At 37.4% G+C, this 22,064-nt stretch overlaps 1 protein-coding gene across 1 annotated transcript in view; it reads right to left on the bottom strand.

Annotated features, from left to right (window-relative positions):
• The window catches only part of KCNH6 (potassium voltage-gated channel subfamily H member 6), a 730,996-nt gene that overhangs the window by 585,909 nt on the left and 123,023 nt on the right, over nt 1-22,064 (bottom strand). The window contains exon 2 of the mRNA XM_053699785.1: nt 13,356-13,586. Coding sequence (XP_053555760.1) covers nt 13,356-13,586 — 231 coding nt within the window. The remainder of the gene's footprint in view (nt 1-13,355; nt 13,587-22,064) is intronic.

Here is a 22,064-nt window from a genome sequence, read left to right as displayed (position 1 = left end):
CGGTACACCTATTCTGACAAGACTTGTAATAGCGGCGTTAGGGAAAAAGCATCGTTATGAAGCACAACAATGCTTTTTCACTCATAACGCAAAACTCGTAATCTAGCTGAGAGAGAATACACTCATGTATACATACTGATAATCTTGAGCCTATTAGAAAAAAATTAACAATGCCAAAAATGTTAACCTGTGTTTAGGGAAATACTAGCCAATACCACGTCGGCATCTCACTTTATTTTATACACATTTTCAAAGCTCTCAGCTTTCCTGAAATCTGCAAGAGTGTCATAAGGGGCTCAAAATCTAGTTGTTATTCTTACTTAAAGGGACATTAAATACTACATTTCACAAGCAAAGTATTGCCGCCATGATAAAATCCAGCATTCACTGCGATCCAGAGCTGATATATTTGCATATGTGCAGCAGCAGATACCTGCAGGGTAACCTAGGTTCCAAAATTGCAACACGCATGATTAAAGTGGCATGCAATAAAGGGACACAAAACATTATATACATTTTATGTACTCTTCTCTAATCATGGGTACTGCCATTTTGGAACTAGGTTACAGTGCAGGTATCTGAAAGAAAGTTGCTGCTCCTGTGCAAACAGGTCAGCACTGGAATGTAGGGAAATATAGATTTCAACATATAGATTTCGCCACTAATGATTAGTGGGAGGCGGGAAATAACCTCAATACTAAGCTTATAAAATGTATTTAGTGTTTCATGTCCTTTTAAAATGTATTTAGTATATGATATCCATTTATTTTATGTCCCATTTTCTCTTTCAGAAACCAAGGATCTTCTAAATCCTGCTGCTGGTTACCATAACCTGGTTCATATCACCTAGACCCTGCTTATACAATTAAACTATAGCACAAGAGTCCTCAACAGCCAGGGGACTATATAATTCCAGTGTATTGATAATTTTAGATATCATTCCTAGGGGTAGATTTACCAAGTGCCGGGCGGACATGATTCGCTGTAGCGAATCATGTCCACCTGACATTGCCTAATGCCGACAGCATACACTGTTGGCATTTAACATAGTACAAGCATTTCTTGTAAAATGCTTGTGCAATGCTGCACCCTGCACATTTGCGGCGAATCGGCTGCTAGCAGGGGGTGTCAATCCTTCCGATCATATTGGATTGGGATGATTGCAGTCCCCCACCAAAAATGTGGCAGACAAGTTAAGGACTGCTGCTTCTTAACTTAGGTTTCTGGCGAGCTGGAAACTTTGGGCGTAAAAAGCAGAATCCACTGCTTATTAAATCTACCCCCTAGACTTTATTTGATGACTTCCACTATGCACCTCATGTCAAGACACCACTGGACAGTTCTCAAAACAAACTTTTTGATAACTTGTGGTGTAGCTAGCATCTTATTGTCTGTTCTGAGGCTGAGAATTCTGTGTTATATGGTGGCACATACTACGTTGTGGCTTTATAATGATTTTGCTACAGAACATAGACTATGGGGCATATTTATCAAGCTCTGTATGGAGCTTGATGCCCCGTGTTTCCGGCGAGCCTTCATAACCTGTCCGCCTGCTCTGAGGCAGCGGACAGAAATCAACCTGATCGATTCACAGCCCCTGCTACCGGCAAAGCCGCAAATCTGAAGGGGGCGGCATTGCACCAGCAGTTCACAAGAACTGCTGGTGTAATGATAAATGCCTACAGCGCATGCTGTCAGCATTTATCGATGTGCAGCAGACATGACTCGCAATATCGGATCATGTCCGCTCGCACCATATTAAATAGGCCCCTATGTACTTAGAATTCCTCATGTTGCACTGAGCAGTTGTAAATGCATTTAGCTTCATCTGACTTGGACCTGGTCTAACTCCTGAGCAGCTCTCTATACGTTTTGTTGGCTCTACAATTTCAGCTTTGTATTACACTTTGAGCTGCTATTTAAAGGGACACTGAACCCAATTTTTTTCTTTCATGATTCAGAGATAGAGCAGGACATTTTAAGCAACTTTGTAATTTACTCCTATTATCAATTTTTCTTTGTTCTTTTTCTATCTTTATTTTAAAAGCAGGAATGTAAATCTTAGCAGCCAGCCCATTTTCAATTCAGCACCATGGATAGCGCTTGGTTATTGAAGGATTATATTTACCCACCAATAATCAAGCATAACCCAGGTTCTCAACCAAAAATGGTCCGGCTCCTATGCATCACATTACTGTTTTTTAAATAAAGATAGCAAGAGAACAAAGAAAAATTGATAATGGGAGTAAATTAGAAAGTTTCTTAAAACTGCATGCTCTATCTGAATCATGAAAGAAAAACAATGTGGGTTTAGTGTCCCTTTAAAGGCATCACCTGTATAGCACTACCTTCCCTTCAGTTTAATACTAAAGCACAGTCTCAATGATTCAGACTTTTTATTGGCTATTTTTATCACATGGCTATTTATATTATGTAATACATTAAACATCTGTATTTTACTGCAAATTGTATTGTCCCTTTTACAAAACAAAAACAAAAATATAAGTTGCAGAATATAATAATTTAAACTGCATACTAGTTAAAGATAAAAAATGAAAATATAAAAAAAAAAACTTTGAAAATGTTAACACTATTAAAGGGGAGAAACAACTGCATGGCACACACACTTCCTCCTTCAGCAGTTACTTTGTGTTTGTTTGACATATTATAAACTGCCTGGAATTGCTGGTGGTAGCTGTTGCATTTAGCTCTCAGCAGAATTATTTTGGTACTTTGAAGAATCCCTTTAATGTCTGCCAGTTGTGTCGCTGCATTTGTAAATCAGTCACTGCATTTTTCATCAGTCTGCATGTAAATAGTGTAAAAGTCTCCTGTATTTTTATCAGGCAGCTGAGCTGTCCCAGGCTTGCACACACTCTTATTGCAGTATTCATTGTTCTCATTCTAATGACAACTTCAAATGGCTATAAAAGAGCAAAAAAAAGAAAATGTTCTAATATATTTTTAATACTGCTCTATTGCTTGAATTTGATTGTGGGCTAGTTTACAAGTGGAGCGTTATATATCGCTGTCATGCAAGCGATATTAGCTCTCCACTTTGTAATACTAGCGCACGATAATGTGCACTGGTGTTACAAGCTTGCGTTTGCATTGCTAGGAAGATGGCATCAGAACCTCAGCACCAGCGAAGTGGGTAAGTAGCACATCAATGGGCAGCAATCAAATATATATGTATATGCCGATATACATATAAATTTACAGGGCACACACAGTTCTCATAGACCGCAATGTAGAGGCACTTTTCAGTGCGTTTTTTTTTTTCCCAACACCCCACTCCCATCAACGTTAACCCCAAAATAAGTTTATTAAAAAATAATGATGCTGCCATGTTTATTTTTTAATTAACTATACTAGACAGTATTTTGGGGCAATTTGGGGCAGATTTAATTGCTATGGCGAGGTCGCGGTAGCAATAACCAGCCACTTGTAATGACTGGTTAATTATTGCGCTCATTTAGCGCTCCACTTGTAATCTAGCCCTGTGTGTTTAAACTGCACAAAGGGAATAAACACTTAGGGCTTGATTTACATTAGGAGCGCTAATTTATTGCGTGCCCATAAACGGGCAGATTATCCCGTTTACATGCATGCGATAAATAACCGGCCATTACAATTAAACAAAAAATGTGATAGAGCACCGTGGAAGGATATACGGTCTTCAGGAATCCTGGTGTAAAAGTCTTGGAAAAAGGGGAAAGAACAAGTAACTTTTACAGACTGTATATCCTTCCACAGTGCTCTATCACATTGTTTGTTTATTGTCACTTACTGTTTTTGTGATTGATTAAAATGTAACAATTTGGGTAGCCATTACAAGTGGCTGGTTATTGCTACCATGAGCTTAGCAATTAGCGCTCCGAAAATTAACCAAAGATCAGATCTCTTGTTAATTTTCTAAATATTCCCCAATTGCCCCCCAAAATACAGTGGTGTGTTTGTTTTAAAATTAAAAACAATAAACATTTTTATTTTTTAAAATTATAATTGCACAAAGCAAAGCAGTTTTTAGGGTTAAAGTTGGTGGGTGTGGGGAATTAGAAAAAAAAAACAGCACTCAAAAGCACCTTTACATTGTGGTCTATGGGGAACTGTGTGTTCCCTATAAATATATATGTAGATGCTTATATAAATATACACATATAAACACATAAATATATATCTATATATTCATATACATCTATATTTAAGATCTGCTGTGTTATGCTCTCATGCCGTGTCTGACGGCATGAAAACGAGGCTCCCATTGGAGCCTAAGGAAGCACGCTCTTATGGCCCATAGTCATCTCCCAAGAGGCAATGCACTCCTAGGCGTTAGCAGAACACATTTGATGAGCCAATGCAAGAGACAAATGTGTTTAGTAACCAATCATCTGTTAGCTACAATAATAGTATATTACTGCTGCTGAGGATATGTACATATGTTTTTTTAATAAAGGATAGCAAGAGAACAAAGTAAATGACAGTTTAATTTTTTCTTTCCTACTCCTTTAACCCCTTAATGACAAGTGACGTACCAGGTACGTCCTGCAAAAACTTGCAGTTAGTGACAATGGACGTACCTGGTACGTCACTTGTCTAAGAGAGTGCTGGAAGCGATCGCAATCGCTTCCAGCAGCTCTCAGGGTATTGCAGTGATGCCTCGATATTGAGGCATCCTGCAATACCCTTAGAAAGCATCCGATGCAGAGAGAGCCACTCTGTGGCCCTCTCTGCACCGGTAGCGATGCGGCCGGTTCGTTGGTGGGTGGGAGCGCAACAGGGAGGCGGGTGGGCGGCCCATCGCTACCCGGCATCCGGCTCCTGTTAGTGCAATGTGCACGCCGGGTGCCGGGAGCGTGCGGGGGCGCGCATGCGCGTGCGCGTGCGCGCGCGGGTGCGCGCGCACGCCCGCGATCACCTAAACACACTGACACCAATGAGTGGGAAGAGGGGGGGGAATATATATATATGAGGATCTGGGAGGGGGAGGGGGTTGGGGTATTGTGGGGGGCTGCTACACTACAGAAAAAAATAAATTAGAAATAAAAAATAATAATTAAAAACACTTTTTTGGGGGGCAAATTGGGTACTGGCAGACAGCTGCCAGTACCCAAGATGGCGGCAATTAGGTAGGGGAGAGGGTTAGATTGCTGGGGGGGGGGATCATGGAGGTTGGGGCTAAGGCAGGAGTCCATCACAGCTAAAACATTTTATTTTTTTTTATTAAAAAAAATAAAAACTCCTTTTATTTAGTACTGGCAGACTTTCTGCCAGTACTTAAGATGGCGGGGACAATTGTGGGGTGGGGGAGGGAAGAGAACTGTTTGGGAGGGATCAGGGGGTGGGATGTGTCAGGTGGGAGGCTGATCTCTACCCTAAAGCTAAAATTAACCCTGCAAGCTCCCTACAAGCTACCTAATTTAACCCCTTAACTGCTGGGCATAATTTACGTGTGGTGCGCAGCAGCATTTAGCGGCCTTCTACTTACCAAAAAGCAACCACAAAGCCATATAAGTCTGCTATTTCTGAACAAAGGGGATCCCAAAGAAGCATTTACAACCATTTGTGCCTTAATTGCAGAAGCTGTTTGTAAATAATTTCAGTGGGAAACCTAAAGTTTGTGACAAAATTTGTGAAAAAGTGAACTTTTTTTTTTATTTGATGACATTTGGCGGTGAAATGGTGGCATGAAATATACCAAAATGGGCCTAGATCAATACTTTGGGTTGTCTTCTAAAAAAAAATATATACATGTCAAGGGATATTCAGGTATTCCTGACAGATATCAGGGTTCCAATGTAACTAGCGCTAATTTTGAAAAAAAGTTGTTTGGAAATAGCAAAGTGCTACTTGTATTTATGGCCCTATAACTTGCAAAAAAAGTAAAGAACATGTAAACATTGGGTATTTCTAAACTCAGGACAAAATTTAGAAACTATTTAGCATAGGTGTTTTTTGGTGATTGTAGATGTGTAACAGATTTTGGGGGTCAAAGTTAGAAAAAGTGTGTTTTTTTCAATTTTTTCCTCATATTTTATATTTTTTTTTATAGGAAATTATAAGATATGATGAAAATAATGGTATCCTTAGAAAGTCCATTTAATGGCGAGAAAAACGGTATATAATATGTATGGGTACAGTAAATGAGTAAGAGGAAAATTACAGCTAAACACAAACACTGCAGAAATGTAAAAATAGCCATTGTCATTAAGGGTAAGAAAATTGAAAAATGGTCCGGTCATTAAGGGGTTAAAATGATATTAAAGTCAAAATTAAAGTTTTATGATTCAGATACAGCATAGAAGTGTGCCCGAGCGTGCCTTAGAACCACTAGCTAAGTACACTGGGATGATATACAAGCCCTGCTCTCACGTGATTGGTTGTACGACAGCAGGGGGCATGGCCGCATAAGCATTTGCCTGTGCAATAATAAATGCTCAAGTGAAACTTGTCTGCCTGGCATTTGTTAAATGGTGCTCTTAGCGCTTCTGCTCTTTTACAGCATATCTAGATATGCTCAAGAGCATTCAGAAGTATTTGTTTGCAACATTCTATACATATACGGCTAGATTAAAAAGATATGTCACATATTTTCAAACATATCTGTTTATAATTTACACCCAATACACTTCAATCCATCTGCAAATGTTCATGCTTGTTCAAAAAGAAATGCAACATAATATATATTCTGTAATTCACAAAAAAAGAGGCTGTATTGCAATCATGGTAACTCATTGATCCATGCAGAGTTCAAGCTTGTTTATTTGCTTATAAACCACATGAAAGGTCAATTTTTTTAATTTATTCTAGGAATCTTAAAAGAAAAGGGCACACGTGAATCAGTGTAATAAAACACATGTAGATTATTATTTTCTGTGTGCTGCTGTTTTAAAGGGACACTGAACTCAAAATATTTCTTTTGTGATTCAGATAGAGCATGCAATTTTAAGCAACCTTCTAATTTACTCCTATTATCAAATTCTCTTGGTATGTTTATTTGAAAAGCAATAATGTAAGTTTAGATGCCGGCCCATTTTTGGTGAACAACCTGGGTTGTCCTTACTGATTGGACAGCACCAATAAACAAGTGCTGTCCATGGTACTGAACCAAAAATTTGCTGGCTCCTTAGCTGAGATGCCTTCTTTTTCAAATAAAAATACCAAGAGAACAAAGAAAAATTAATAATATAAGTAAATTAGAAAGTTGCTTAAAATTGCATGCTCTATCTGAATCACGAAAGACAATTTTTGGGTTCAGTGTCCCTTTAAGTTTTGTGACAAGATTTTGTGCAAATAGCAGTTTTATCTATTTCTACACATAATGTATCCTTGCACAAGTATGGCATGTGTGACAACATATACTTATTATTTATGCTTTTTTCTCATGATTTTAAATAGCGGGTGCAAAATGTTTTATGTTAATTTTAAATGGATTTGATAATACACTTGATTTTGAATAGGGCTTATAATGTTCAAGATATGTGCACAGTCTATCTGGATATGCTCAATTTGAAAGCAACTAAATTTCAACCAGTAAAATAAAGAGAATAGTGTAGATCTGATAAAATTAAATTGGAACTTTTTTTATAGTATAATCATGAAAGTTGAACTTTAATTTATATACGCCTTAATTAACAAAGCCAACCACTGCACATGGGATGGAAATACACATTTTGCTAGTTAAACACCTCCATACTCACTTTCAGATATAGCAAAGAAAATATTGTTGTACTCTATTTTAAAGTGCACATAACACACTGTGATATCTCATATTGATTTCCCTCTAAAGAAGCAAAAACTACAATATATTTTATTTACTGCTGAAATGACAGGTTTCTAGATTGTATAATATATACATCTCCTTTTCTTGTAATAACTACTGTGTTGATGCTTTATAAATATTTTGTTGAGTCAATAAAACACATCTCTAATTTCCATTCATGGTACATAACACCCAAAAGCAATGATGTTTTATTCTGTTTGTTAAAACCTTTTGTTAGGTTCTTAGAGCCTGTTTTCAGAAGGAGTTCTAGGGAAGTGCTGGGTTTCTAAGCAGAACCCAAAGATTCTCAAAATATATATGAATAGCTAAAGATTGATAAAGTAGCAGTGATGATACGTGGAGGAGTTAATGAGAGACAATTAATTTAAAGAAATGGTAAAGAGCATTGTATGTAATGAACAGATATTACAAATTATGTTTTTATTTTCTACTATTTATGTGCTATTGTGTATTTTATTAATAAAGTGCTACCTGCCGTTTCTCCTATTAGCACTTCTTGTATTTCAGTAGAGATGTATAGATCGGTCCCGCCCACTCTATACCTTATATGAAGTGGTGTGTGCACCTGACCTATGAAACCGTGTACAGTAAACATGTGCATTCGGTTTTAAATAAATGTAAAAAAACCAACACATTTTACCATATTTGTTGCAATTATCCAAAAACAATAAAGTAGCAGTCTCTTAATGAAAATATAAAAAATGCATGTGGTAATATAATTTAGATGATTTGTTTGTGCATAAAGGTGGGAAAGGCATATCTGCAAAACTTCAAATTTCACACTATTTAATAATGGTTTGGCAATGTCCTTATCACTTGATTAATTCATGTGTCAACCAATAAGACATAACCATGTTAAAAAAAAAGAAAAAAAGAAAGTTTCTTGTGCTGCCACTGGCTTGTAGCAATAGCACTACTTACTACTTTAACTTTATTTAAGTTAAATAGCTGTAGCTTTCAAGTCTGACTTTACTATGTGTTTAAACACTTAGCAGGAGTTAAATACATGGGCCTAGATTACAAGTGGAGTGAAATCATTTCAGCAAGAAACAAACATCACAAGTTTGCAATATTTTTACTGTTAGAACCTGTTTTACAAGTCAAGAGTGAAAACAAAATTACGCCTTTGCTTGAGAGAACTCCCTGTAACTAACGCTCCCCATACTTCCAATGACAAGGGCAATTATTATTATTATTATTCCATGGTTAATCCTTGCACTGCAGCAATAATGATATTAACCAAAGTTAAATGTTTTGGTAAAGTCATTCTCACGGCCCACACAGGACAAGAAAAAAAGGGGGATAATATTGGAACTGTGATATAAAAAAGGAAATAATTAGGTTTTCAGGAAAAACCCTAGAAAACTCGGTGCTGCCCCTCAGAAATTGACTAGGCAAAAAGTAGGAAAAAGGAGAGGTAGGGGGTTATCAGCACTCTTTCCCAACGTTATGTAACTGTTAGCTGTTGTAATCAGCTGTACTATATAGGAAATAACTATAAGTTAAAACTAAACTTTAATAGTAATCTTAAAAAGAAGGTGAAAAAACTCTCACCAAAAACCCACCACAAACTCCTAAAAATGATTAGAAGTACTGTTGCTCACTTCCCTGTATTCCTGGCCGATAACTGGAAGCGTCGGCTTCAGGTGCCAGGAGCAACCTACACAGTGGTCTTATCAGTAAAAGGAAACAAACGCGTTTCGGCTGCTACATGGGCCTTTTTCAATGTGTATATAATTTTGACAAACCAAGTACAGAATATCTTGGCCTTTTAAACCCATTTTTACAAAGTCTCAGCCAATTGCGTGATTCCGACCATAAGCGCAGCTCTCCCGCGCGCCTTATTGTCAAATTGATTGACAGATGACAATACTTAAAACAACTAATCCTTGTTCCCCCCAGGGCCTGTGACATTTGTGCAAAGGGGCTAAATGCCCCGGGAGGGGGGGGGGGACAAGGATTAGTTGTTTTAAGTATCGTCATCTGTGAATCAATTTGACAATATGGTGGACGGGAGAGCTGCGCTTAACGTCAGAGGTTTAAAAAGGTTAAAATGTGAGTAAATAAATATAAAAAAATTGATAACTTTAACGCTGCCTCATTTATAAAACTCTACCCAATGCCCTGAACAAATAGGGTTAACTTTACATTCACTTTAAGTACACTGGATGTGCAGAGAACAACAACATTTGTAGTTATAAGTACAAAATACAAAGAGCAATTGTTTTTTCTTCATAAAATTGGCTAAACATGGGCGTGTATGAAATTGTCTCTCTAATTCCAGTGTAATGTGGTTTATATTAGCTGCAGGATTTCATTTTAAAGTGTACCACCTGCTCAATGCTAACTTCACTCCAAGGAGCGTAGTGTCCCTTTCTAGAGGTTGTGAAATTAATGGTGTATGCTTTTTAACCCCTTCCTGCCGATACTAATTTGTTGCATCGGAACAAAGTTCCAAATCGATGTAAAAAATTAGTAAAAAATTGAGGTCACGCGATCGTACATGCGATTGCGTGAATTTAATGATAAGATTGGGTCTGGGGGGAGTGACTATGATGCTAAGCATGCCTAGCCCTCCAGTCCGCGATCCCAGTTAGGAAACAGTAGCTGCTTCAGTACAGCAGAACGGCTAGGATGTACCATGCTATTCTAACAGCGCTAAAGCCCAGCGCCGGTAGGATGGCATTGAATGTCCTAAAGGCGTTAAGGGGTTAAAGTAAACGCAAACATCTTTATTGTATAATCCATTAGAGCTTGGGCATTATGGGTATACATGGGTCTATGATGTGTTATTTATATGCATTATACTGTAAAAGTGCTCATTATACATTTTTTCTAAGTTTAAACATTGTAAAAAAAAGTGTTTATTTGTTTTAGAAACAATAATAAAAGTACTGCGTATTAATATGTCACATAAAAAAGTCAGCATTTAAAAAATGTCTGTGGCTTTTCACAGTCATGATAGTGCAGTTTGAAACATTTCTACCACTGTAAAATGTTATGTAAAGAGATGCAATTTCTACCATTGATATTATTGAGACGCTTCTTTTGCACTGTACCTACTGTGTTTATGCACTGTACTGATTGTGTGTCCACTGGGGGTGAGGGAGGGAAGAGAGCTGTTTGAGAGGGGTCAGAGGGTGGGAGGTATCAGGTGGGAAAGTAATCTCTAAACTACAGCTACAATTAACCTTATAAGCTACCTGATTAACCCCCTTACTGCCCGGAATTTCAGTGTGGTGTGCAGCCTTATAATAACCAAAACCAATGGCAAATATATATATAGTTTTGATAGGCAAATAAAAAAATAAAGTAAAAAACAAGGCTGTATTTCTGTTTGAATGGAGTGATAGCAAATATGCTAAAAATCCTCTCTTATTTCTCTGAAATTACCTGTCCTTATGGGGTTAAAAAAGATAGATAATCTCTTTATAACCCATTTCCCAGTTTTGCATAACCAACATGGTTATATTAATATACTTTAACCTCTATGGTTACCTGTGTCTAAGCACCTGCAGACTGCCCCTTATCTCAGTGCTTTTTACAATTTTGCACTTTAGTCAATCAGTGCTGGTTCTTGTATATCCATTATCATTCTCCACGGGAGTGAGCACAATGTTATGTATAAGGCACACATAAACTAGCACTTTGCAAGATTTAAAAAGCTAATAAAAAGCAGTGATACAAAAGGTTGCCTAGTGCCTACAGGGGCTTAGAAACAGACCAACTTAGACGTTATAAAGTATATTCATATTACAATGTTGGTTATGTAAAAGCTGGAGAATTGGAAGTAAAGGAGTTATCTATCTACTGTCCCTTTAAATGATTTTCTTTATAGAATATAAAATTTTTTAGTTAATTTACTGCTTTGTTTTGATCCCTTGTATAAACGGCCCTGAGGGTCTCAGTGTGTTTGTTGTCAGTCATGGCTTTCTTATATGACAAATGACTAGCAGCTGTTGTATGTTTCTGTATACTAAATATAGTGAAGTACATTCTTCATAAAGTAAGAAAAAAAAAACCTCACAAACAGAAGAACAAAAGGTTGCACACCTGTATAACATGTCACAAACAAGCACAAATGCTGCTACAGCACAACCCCTTACAACCCCTAATATAAAATCTATCAATACATGCAAAAACTCCCACAAAGGAATAAAACAGCTTTTAAAATACGCACATAAATTCACCTAATATTGTTTACATAGTTTACACAGAGATGTACAAATCCTATCTTGCAGAAAAAGTATACACAAACAAATTGCTTAAACGTTGTCATCTACATATTTTATCATATACTGTAAGCATGCACACATACAAATAACTTGATTCTACTCATCTACGACACGCTCTCAGTTATCAGCGTGTCTACTTTCACACATTTAAGCAAGAGAGATGCACAGAACACATTTAAAGTCAATTTAATGTGTCCTGCTCTGGATTCTGGAAGAGCTGTCACCAGAGAGTAGCTTTAAAAGCAAGAGTGACCTTGGCAGACATTCTGTGACCTTAAAGTATAATGAGTGTGACAGAGGCTGTGTTCCTCCTTATAAACACAGGGCAGTAAGACAGCATGATTACAGAAAGAAAACATTTCATTCATTCACCCACCTACTTGATTGCTATCTGAAATCCATAATTAGTTCACTTTTTTCCAATATTATATAGGTAAAAAAAATATGAAGAATAAGTAAAAATATACAATTTCATGTGGAAACATCACAGGTTAGAGCTTTAAAAATATCTTCTTTCTATTACAATCATAAATACAACATAGGAAATTTCCAATCTTTTAAAAGGTAATGGTATTCAACTATTATAAATATCTATCAGGCAAATAAAAATTATGGCAATTCCCTATATAAAACATGGCAAGTTAGCAACTTTTTCCCTACATTTTGAGGGATTCCTGACCAAGTTTAGATTATAAATTAACAGCTTTTTTAATGTCCTCAGAACAAGGGTTGCCTCAGAACAAGGGTTGCCAAGGGCTTAGCTTTAACTAGACAATCCAAAAAATATAAACTACCTGTATAGTTATATTATGGAAATAGGAAGTTATCTAATTGAGTCTGATCTGGGGCTAATGTAGATATAGCACTGGCAGGGGCTTCAGGGTCAAAGTAGTAATATGTTGTGCCTGGGGGTATAACTGATGGAGGCTTCTGTGTCATATGTCTAATCTGATGTTTCATGGGGAAATATAACTGGTTGGGATTTTGGTTCAGGAGCTGATTTAAGGTCCAGTGTGTCTGTAAGCACCTGCAGGACCATGGTGGCCTCCCAGATCTGATCACAACATCACCGACCACTGTACTCTGATCATGTGCTGGTCACAGCTGTCAACCCTATTGAGATCTGTCTGATATTTCATGATAGACTGTGCTATTAGATGAGGTTAATTAGAATGCTGCATGAGAGATCTCACTTGTATAGAGCACACTGAGCTAAAAGAGACATCTTCCTAAATAAGAAACTTCACATAGAAATATTAAAATAGTGACTTTATTGTCTGACTTGTTAGCTGACTTCACTGATATTTTTTAATCGTTAGCATATAAATGTATCTTACCCTCCTTCCTGTAGTAGAGGATCTCCAGTTTACGTTCTTCTGAACCCAACAAGGCCTGTGTGAGCTGTGTGATGCTGTTGTGTGTCGTCTCTGGACCAGTGAGGAAGTCACATGTGCAGGGTCTCTGCATGACCTCCACCCTTGAGTACCCAAACATGTCGCAGAATCCATCATTGCAATAAATAATAGCACAATTGTCCATCTGTGCGTTAGCAATTAAGAACTTGCGGCCTGCAGGAAAGGAAAAATAAGATTTATTGTCTCAATGACTTGTCTAAGTTAGATAAAGGATATTTTGCTCAAAAAGTGGCAATATGAAAAAGGAAGAGATGAATGACATAACTTATAGAACACTCCAGCCCTGGGTTGGAGTACTCCTTTTTTCATATGTATGCTGTAAGGGTTTGATGGTCCTTAAAGGGACACTGAACACAAATTTTTTCTTTCACGATTCAGATAGAGCATGTAATTTTAAGCAACTTTCTAATTTACTCCTATTATAATTTTTTTCTTTGTTCTCTTGCTATCTTTATTTAAAAAAAGAAGACATCTAAGCTAAGGAGCCAGCCAATGTTTGGTTCAGCAACATGGACAGCACTTGTTTATTGGAGGGTGAATTTATCCACCAATCAGCAATAACATCCCAGGATGTTCACCAAAAATGGGCCAGCATCTAAACTTACATTCTTACTTTTCAAAAATAAAGATAACAAGAGTTAAGAAAATTTTGATAATAGGAATAAATTAGAAAGTTGCTTAAAATTGCATGCTCTATCTGAATCACGAAAGAAATGTTTTTGGGTTCAGTGTCCCTTAACTCCGTGCCCTCCTTAAAGGGACATGAAACCCCAAAAAATTATTTTGTGATTCAGATAGAGAATACAATTTTAAACAACTTTCTAATTTACTTCTATTATCTAATTTGTTTCATTCTCTTGGTATAATTGGTTGAAGGAGCAGCAATGCACAAATGGTTTCTAACAGAACACATTGGTGAGCCAATCACAATCAACATATATAAGCAATCACCAATCAACAGATAGAATCTAGGTTCTCTGCTGCTTCTGAGCTTGCCTAGATAAACCTATCAGCAAAGGATAACAAGATAAGGAAGCAAATTAAATGATAAAAGTAAATTGGAAAGTTGTTTAAAATTGTATTTTCTATCTGAATCATGAAAGAAAATGTTTGGGTTTCATGTCCCTTTAAATTAATTTGGTGCTGTTCCCAATCCAAAGTTTGCACGATAGCTTATAGAACCATATCACAAACCTATCTTTTAGTATTAAAGGAAATTTATTATTAAAGGATAAACCAGCACACAATTAAATCTCCCTTTATACTGTTTAATTAAAGGGATACTGAACCCACATTTTTTCTTTCATGATTCAGATAGAGCATGCAGTTTTAAGCAACTTTCTAATTTACTTGTATTATCAAATTTTCTTTGTTCTCTTGATATCTTTATTTGAAAAAGAAAGCATCTAAGCTAAGGAGCCAGCACATTTTTGGTTCAGACCCATGGACACATTTTTTTATTGGTGCTGTCCAATCAGCAAGGACAACCAAGGTTGTTCACCAAAAATGGACTGGCATCTTAACTTAAATTATTGCTTTTCAAATAAACATACCAAGAGAATGAAGAAAAATTGATAATAGGAGTAAATTAGAAAGTTGCTTAAAATGGCATGCTCTATCTAAATTGTGAAAGAAGAAATTTGGGTTCAGTATCCCTTTAAGCACTGTAAAAATAATACAATGTATATTTCTTACATTCTCTCTCATTTTCCTGTAATATCACACTACATATTAAGCTCCCACTCCCCCAGAGAGGTTCACATCATCATATGCACATATGCTTACGTTTGTCATTCCTTAGATTAGTGTAGATCCCACTTACATTTGGCCTTAGTAAGGCAAACTAGATGAAAATACTCAAGTTGATAAGGAATATATCCCTGAAGAGACAAAACTCTGTCATTCTTTAGCAACCAAAAAAAGTTTTAAACACTCTTAACATTTGCATTTTTCTTTTATCTCTTGGTATCCTTTGGTAATAAGCATATCTAGATAGGTTCTGGAGGAGCAATGCTAGCTAGTTATTGGTGGTTACACATATCTTGTCATTAACTCACCAGATGTGTTCAGGTTCCAGTAGTGCGTTGTTACTCTGGATCAGGCAATAGTGCAATAATAAAATAGAATAGAATGCACTTGTATGTATCTTGAATTGCTTAAATATATTATTTTATATATTTTAATGTTTGTTTAACTGTACTATAGCTCAATGCAATATTCAAATTATAGTTACGTGAAATAACCCATAAGGGCCGCTACCTAGATAACAAATTAAGCACAATTATAACTGCGAGAAGCACAAGCGCAGGATCATGGTATATTTAAAAAAAGAACCCATATTACATGTTGTGCATGAAATACAAATATTGTGAGCTTGCTTACACAAACTGACTGTAACAAAGGCTCCCTATACTTTAAGTGACAAGTGTAGAGTGGAAACTCACGCTCATATTACAAGTCCATGGTTAGTCCTTGTACTTGAATGATACATTTATGCTTAAAATCTTTAACAAAGTGAAAAGCTGTGGTAAAATCAGTGTGACTGCTCATTAAGGACTTCAAAACCTAAAAGGACAGTCATGATTTAAATAGGGCACATAATTTTAAACAACTTATCAATTTACTTTTATCACCAATTTTGCTTTGTTTTCTTGGTATTCATAGTTGAAAACTAAACCTAGGAGGTTCATATGCTAATTTCTAAGACCTTGAAGGCCGCCTCTAATCTAAATGCATTTTGACAGTTTTTCACCACTAGAGGGCATTAATTCATGTGTTTCATATAGATAGCATTGAGCTCATGCACGTGAATTTACCATGGAGTGAGCACTGATTGGCTAAAGCACGAGTCTGTCAAAAGAACTGAAATAAGGGGGCAGTCTGCAGAGGCTTAGATACAAGGTAATTACAGAGGTAAAACATGTATAATTATAACTGTGTTGGTTATGCAAAATTGGGGAATGGGTAATTAAGGGATTATCTACCTTTTAAAACAACAAAAATTCTGGTGTTGACTATCCCTTTAACATGAGAGGGGGCTAATTTGTGGGCTAACAAAGCACACATAAGGGGGTAGATTTACTAAGTGTCGAGCAGACAAGATTCCCTATAGCGAATCATGTCCGCTCGACATTGCTAAATGCCGACAGCATACAATGTCGGCATTTATCATTGCACACGCATTTCTAGTGAAATGCTTGTGCAATGCCATCCCCTGCTCACTGGTGGCCAATCACCCACTAGCAGGGGCTGTTAATCATCCTGATCGTATCGGGATGATTTCAATTTGTCACCTAAAAGGTGGTGGACAGGTTAAGGAGCAGCGATCTTATGAATGCTGCTTCTTAATTTCCGTTTCAGGCTCGCCGGTGGGCCTCTGAAGCAGCATCCGCTGCTTCATAAATAGAACCCATGTAGCCTTTTGCAGCTCAATGGGGGTGCTACACATGTGTTTGGAGGTACATAGCGCAGAGCTGTCGTATAGGTTAGGAAGCAGTGATCATTTGACCAAAGCTTTTAATTATTTGCTGGAGGCTCGGTCATGCACAGCCAAATTTACTCCAAAGCTGCATCTGCAGCTTGTTAAATAGAGTGCATAGCATTACACTATTTTAAAGAATGAGTGTATGTAGTTTTTCCACTATAATGGCCCTTTGAAGGGAACAGTAAATACATTTCAAGCACCCCCTTCTCATTATGGATGCTGTCATTTTGGAACTTGGCTTACACTGCAGGTATATGAAGGAGAGTTGTTGCACATGTGCAAACAGGTCAGCATTGGATGTAGTGAATGTTAGATTTCAACATGTCGGCACCCATGTCTAGAGGGAGATAAACAGGCCCATTTATCAAGCTCCGTACGGAGCTTGAAGGGCCGTGTTTCTGGCGAGTCTTCAGACTCGCCAGAAACACAACTTATGAAGCAGCGGTCTAAAGACCGCTGCTCCATAACCCTGTCCGCCTGCTCTGAACAGGCGGACAGGAATCGCCGGACATCAACCCGATCGAATACGATCGGGTTGATTGACAGCTCCCTGCTGGCGGCCGATTGGCCGCGAGTCAGCAGGGGGCGGCGTTGCACCAGCAGCTCTTGTGAGCTGCTGGTGCAATGTTAAATGCGGAGAGCGTATTGCTCTCCGCATTTAGCGAGGTCTTGCGGACCTGATCCGCAGTGTCGGATCAGGTCCGCAAGCCCTTTGATAAATGGGCCTGATAGAATAACCTTAACCTTAGCTCTATAAGCAATCATAATAATAAAATAGAAACTGCTCTGAAGTGGGAATAAAAGATATCAATATTATTAGTACTGCAGTAAGCGGCTAAATCAATATAAACTAGGCTCCTACAACCTGGGAGCCATATTTAATATTAGCATTACATTGCACGTATAGTTGCAGTTAAACAAAATATTCCGGATTTGGATCCCACAGGCATAAAGATTTCAATTCATTATAGGTTAAGGTAAGCATTTAAAAAGGAGAGACAGAGCTTCTCCTGTGAACCCCTGAGGCTCGTTTCACAATAGCGCTAAACTGGAAGCGCGCAAACACCAGCAATAAACCCCTTTCACTTGTGCCTAACTGTTAGCACCCCACTCATAATCTGGCCAATGGTGTTTAAAAGGACAGTCAACTCAAAATGTTTTATTGTTTAATAGGATAGATAATCCTTTTATTACCAATTCCTCAGTTTTGTACAAAAAACATGGTTATATTAATACACTTTTTACCTCTGTGATTACCTTGTATCTAATCCTCTTCTGACAGCCCCCTGATCACATGACTTTTTATGTATTAGCTATTGACTTGCATTTAAGTCAACTAGTGCTGTGTTGTGCACAACTCCACGGGAGAGAGCACAATGTTAACTATATGACTCACATGAACTAGCAGTCCCCTGTTGTGAAAAGTTAATAAAAAAGCATGTGATAAGAGGCTGTCTTTAGTGGCTTAGAAACAGGCAGAAATTTAGAGATTTAAAGGTTATAAAGTATATTAATATAACAATGTTGGTTGTGCAATACTGGGGAATGGGTAGTAAAGGCATTATCTATCTTTTTAAACAATAGCAATTTTTGTGTTGACTGTCCCTTTAATGCAGACATCCCAACTCTCCCTGAAGTTCAGGGAGTCTCCCTGATTGTAATAGTGACTCCATGATGACAGCAAATGGAATGCAATCTCCCTGAAACTCCAAGTACCATGATCCAATGTGGCTCAAATCCGGAAAAGTGTTTCTTTAAGGAATGCCTTTAGTTGCTGGGACATTATAGAACCCTTAAAGAATGCATCAGTAACCAAAAAGTCCCTCACTGATTTTAATAAAATTAAAACACAAATAATATCTTATTTACTGCACGTAATTAAACTTTGTATTCTAAAATATTTAATCATTCAAAAAGCATATGATCACTGAAAAATAAGCCTAAGTAGATGTATATACAATTGAGACTAAATACAGCTCAGTCAAGAAATATAAGGAGCTATTGCTGTACATAATTAATAGCAACAAGAACACAATAGAAATAGTTAGTGAAACACATGTTAATATTAAATTTGTTATAACAATATGAGTTACGGTAGTACTGCAACCTGGTATGTAAATATTATCTATTTATATGCTATTTATCTTCTAGCTGTTGTAAGTCTACATCAGAATGTTAAATGAGAATATAATACCCAGTGTAAAATTTGTAATATGTTGAGTAAGTTACAATATATGTGGGTAATAAGAAAAAGGTTTTATTACTATAATTTTATAGATAAATTGAGCATGCCCATGTCTCAGTACATGAAGCATTATGAACATTAAGCTAGATGAAAAGGCTCCTATGAGTTTTGTCTCAATAGCACAACATTGAAGTAAGGAAATGAGCAGTAATGTAATGAAAGCCCTAGATCTCATGGAATATGCTTAAACAAAACAAATTCCCACCATATTCTTAGGAATAGATGCTGAAAAAGCCTTTGATAGGCTCAATTGGTCTTTCTTACGTAATACCCTCCTCAAATTTGGCTTTGGACCCCATATCAGACCTGAATATCTCAGCTGTTTCACTGCTCTCTGCAAACAGACTGAATTTTAAGTGTATCTGCCCAGTATTCTTAGAGAATCACAGACCTGAATATCTCAGCTGTTACACTGCTCTCTGCAAACAGACTGAATTTTAAGTGTATCTGCCCAGTATTCTTAGAGAATCACAGACCTGAATATCTCAGCTGTTACACTGTTCTCTGCAAACAGACTGAATTTTAAGTGTTACTGCCCAGTATTCTTAGAGAATCACAGACCTGAATATCTCAGCTGTTACACTGCTCTCTGCAAACAGACTGAATTTTAAGTGTATCTGCCCAGTATTCTTAGAGAATCACAGACCTGAATATCTCAGCTGTTATACTGCTCTCTGCAAACAGACTGAATTTTAAGTGTATCTGCCCAGTATTCTTAGAGAATCACAGACCTGAATATCTCAGCTGTTACACTGCTCTCTGCAAACAGACTGAATTTTAAATGTATCTGCCCAGTATTCTTAGAGAATCACAGACCTGAATATCTCAACTGTTACACTGCTCTCTGCAAACAGGTAGCCTTTGGAAGATAGTTTCCCTCCCACCCTGCCTCTCACCCCACCCTCCCCAAGCTCATTTCCTTATTTATAGATAGTCTCATACTCAACTTTCATTCTCCCAAAATGACAGCTGCAAACACTGATTAGCACATCCTTTCATTCACTTAACCCTTTAGAATACTTACTCTCTCTACCTACAAATAGCTATATATCACACATCAGTAGTATACACTTTTATTTCCTTTACATTTTGTACTACTTTTGTTTTATTTTCATCTACACACCTCATACCCCTAACATGAATCCAAATATGACCATACTGTTATTTGTGTTAACCCTTTTCTCACTCAAATTTTGTTCACACCACTACTGCCATAAGCACACACCTCAAACTGGAAAACAAATTATCATACACCATGGACTGCTCTGTTGCTGCAACTTATCTGCTGAGTGCTGGTGGAGATTTATAAAAAATAACCCTCCTACCCCCACCTCTCAAAACTATAAAATATCCCATTCACTAATTGGCAAAACAAAAAATATGCCCAAATTCCTATTTCTTCTGTTACTTGCCCTTGCAAATGATGTAGAATCTAACCCTGGTCCCCCAACAAATTCCATTCCTAGCCTTCCAGCTAAAAAAGGAATCTCCTTTGTGCACTGTAATATCCGCAGCTTACTACCAAAAATCGATGCACTACAACTTGGTATTTACAATACAAGCCCAAAATCATTGTGATCTCTGAATCGTGGCTAACCTCAAAAATACCCGACTCTGCCATTGCAATACATGGGTATTCATGCCATAAAAAATGACAGAGCAAAGAGAGGAGGCGGCATTGTAATTGATGTTGACAACTCCACAAAGTACACCCCCTTACAAAAATCTAGCTCTCCTGCCAACTTTGATTTCCTTTCTGGCACAATTGAGATCCCGTGCAGTATATCAATCATTGTTGTTGGAATCTACCGCCCACCTAGCTCTCCTGTACATTCCCTTTCAGACATAGCCCATCTCCTTAGTGAAACCATAGCTTAAAACCCAAAAAGTGAAGTTTTGGTTTTTGGAGATTTTAATATTAATTGGCTGAATCCAAAAAATAATAGTTGTTGCTCTGTGTTTAAGTCTTTGCAGCTAATGCAATTAATCTCCTCCCCAACTCGCATAAACAACAAAAGCCATAATCACACCCTGCTCGATTGGATTCTCTCCACCTCTCCCGACCGAATCCAGGAGGCAGGTGTTCTCCCTAACAATTTCAGTGACCACTGCTTAGTGTACTGTGTGCCCAAAATAAAGGCAACTAAAACCTCTCCCAAGGTTAAAATCACCAGATCCTTCAAAAAATTTAATCTTCAATCATTTCTAAATGACATCAAGAACCTCCCCTGGCACAGATTAAACCTAATCCCAGACCTTGACTCTGCAGTTGAATTCTTTCAGTCCGAACTCCTACAAGTTTGGAATTTACATGCCCCGCTGCGTAAGGTGAGAGTAAAAGGAGCACACTTGAATTGGATCACAGCTGACCTCATTCAAATGTATCAGTTTCGAGATTCATTGTGGTCAAAGTTCAAGCATACTGGCTCAATGAACGTTCACTGTGTATATAGACAATGGCGAAATATATGCACTAAACAAACAAAATTGGCCAAGGCCCAATATTTCTGTGAAAATCTGAACAATAACATATCAAACCCTAGAAAGTTTTGGAAAGTCATAAATAATTTACAAACTCCACCAATCCACTCCCAACCCTCCACTGTCAATGTGGACAACCAAACCCTGCAACTCCCCTTAGATGTAGCAAATGCCTTTAACAAATATTTTGTTGGATGCTCCACCACCCTGATTGACAAACTAATAAATGGCACGCATCCTGAAGCTACAAATGTAGATCAGGCCCCACTAAATCAGCAAAGACCCAATATAGAGAAGTTCAGTTTTAGACCTGTACCCATCAATGTCATTAAGAAACACCTTAATAACCTAAAAATGAAAAACCAGTCTGGACCTGATCAAATCCCAGCAATGCTGTTGAAGCTTAGTCCGCCAGCAATTG

This window comes from Bombina bombina, chromosome 1 (assembly GCF_027579735.1).
Source record: "Bombina bombina isolate aBomBom1 chromosome 1, aBomBom1.pri, whole genome shotgun sequence".
NCBI classification, from domain to species: Eukaryota; Metazoa; Chordata; class Amphibia; order Anura; family Bombinatoridae; genus Bombina; species Bombina bombina.
The sequence above is the reverse complement of the archived record's forward strand: the minus strand, read 5'-3'. Positions and strand labels throughout refer to the sequence as shown.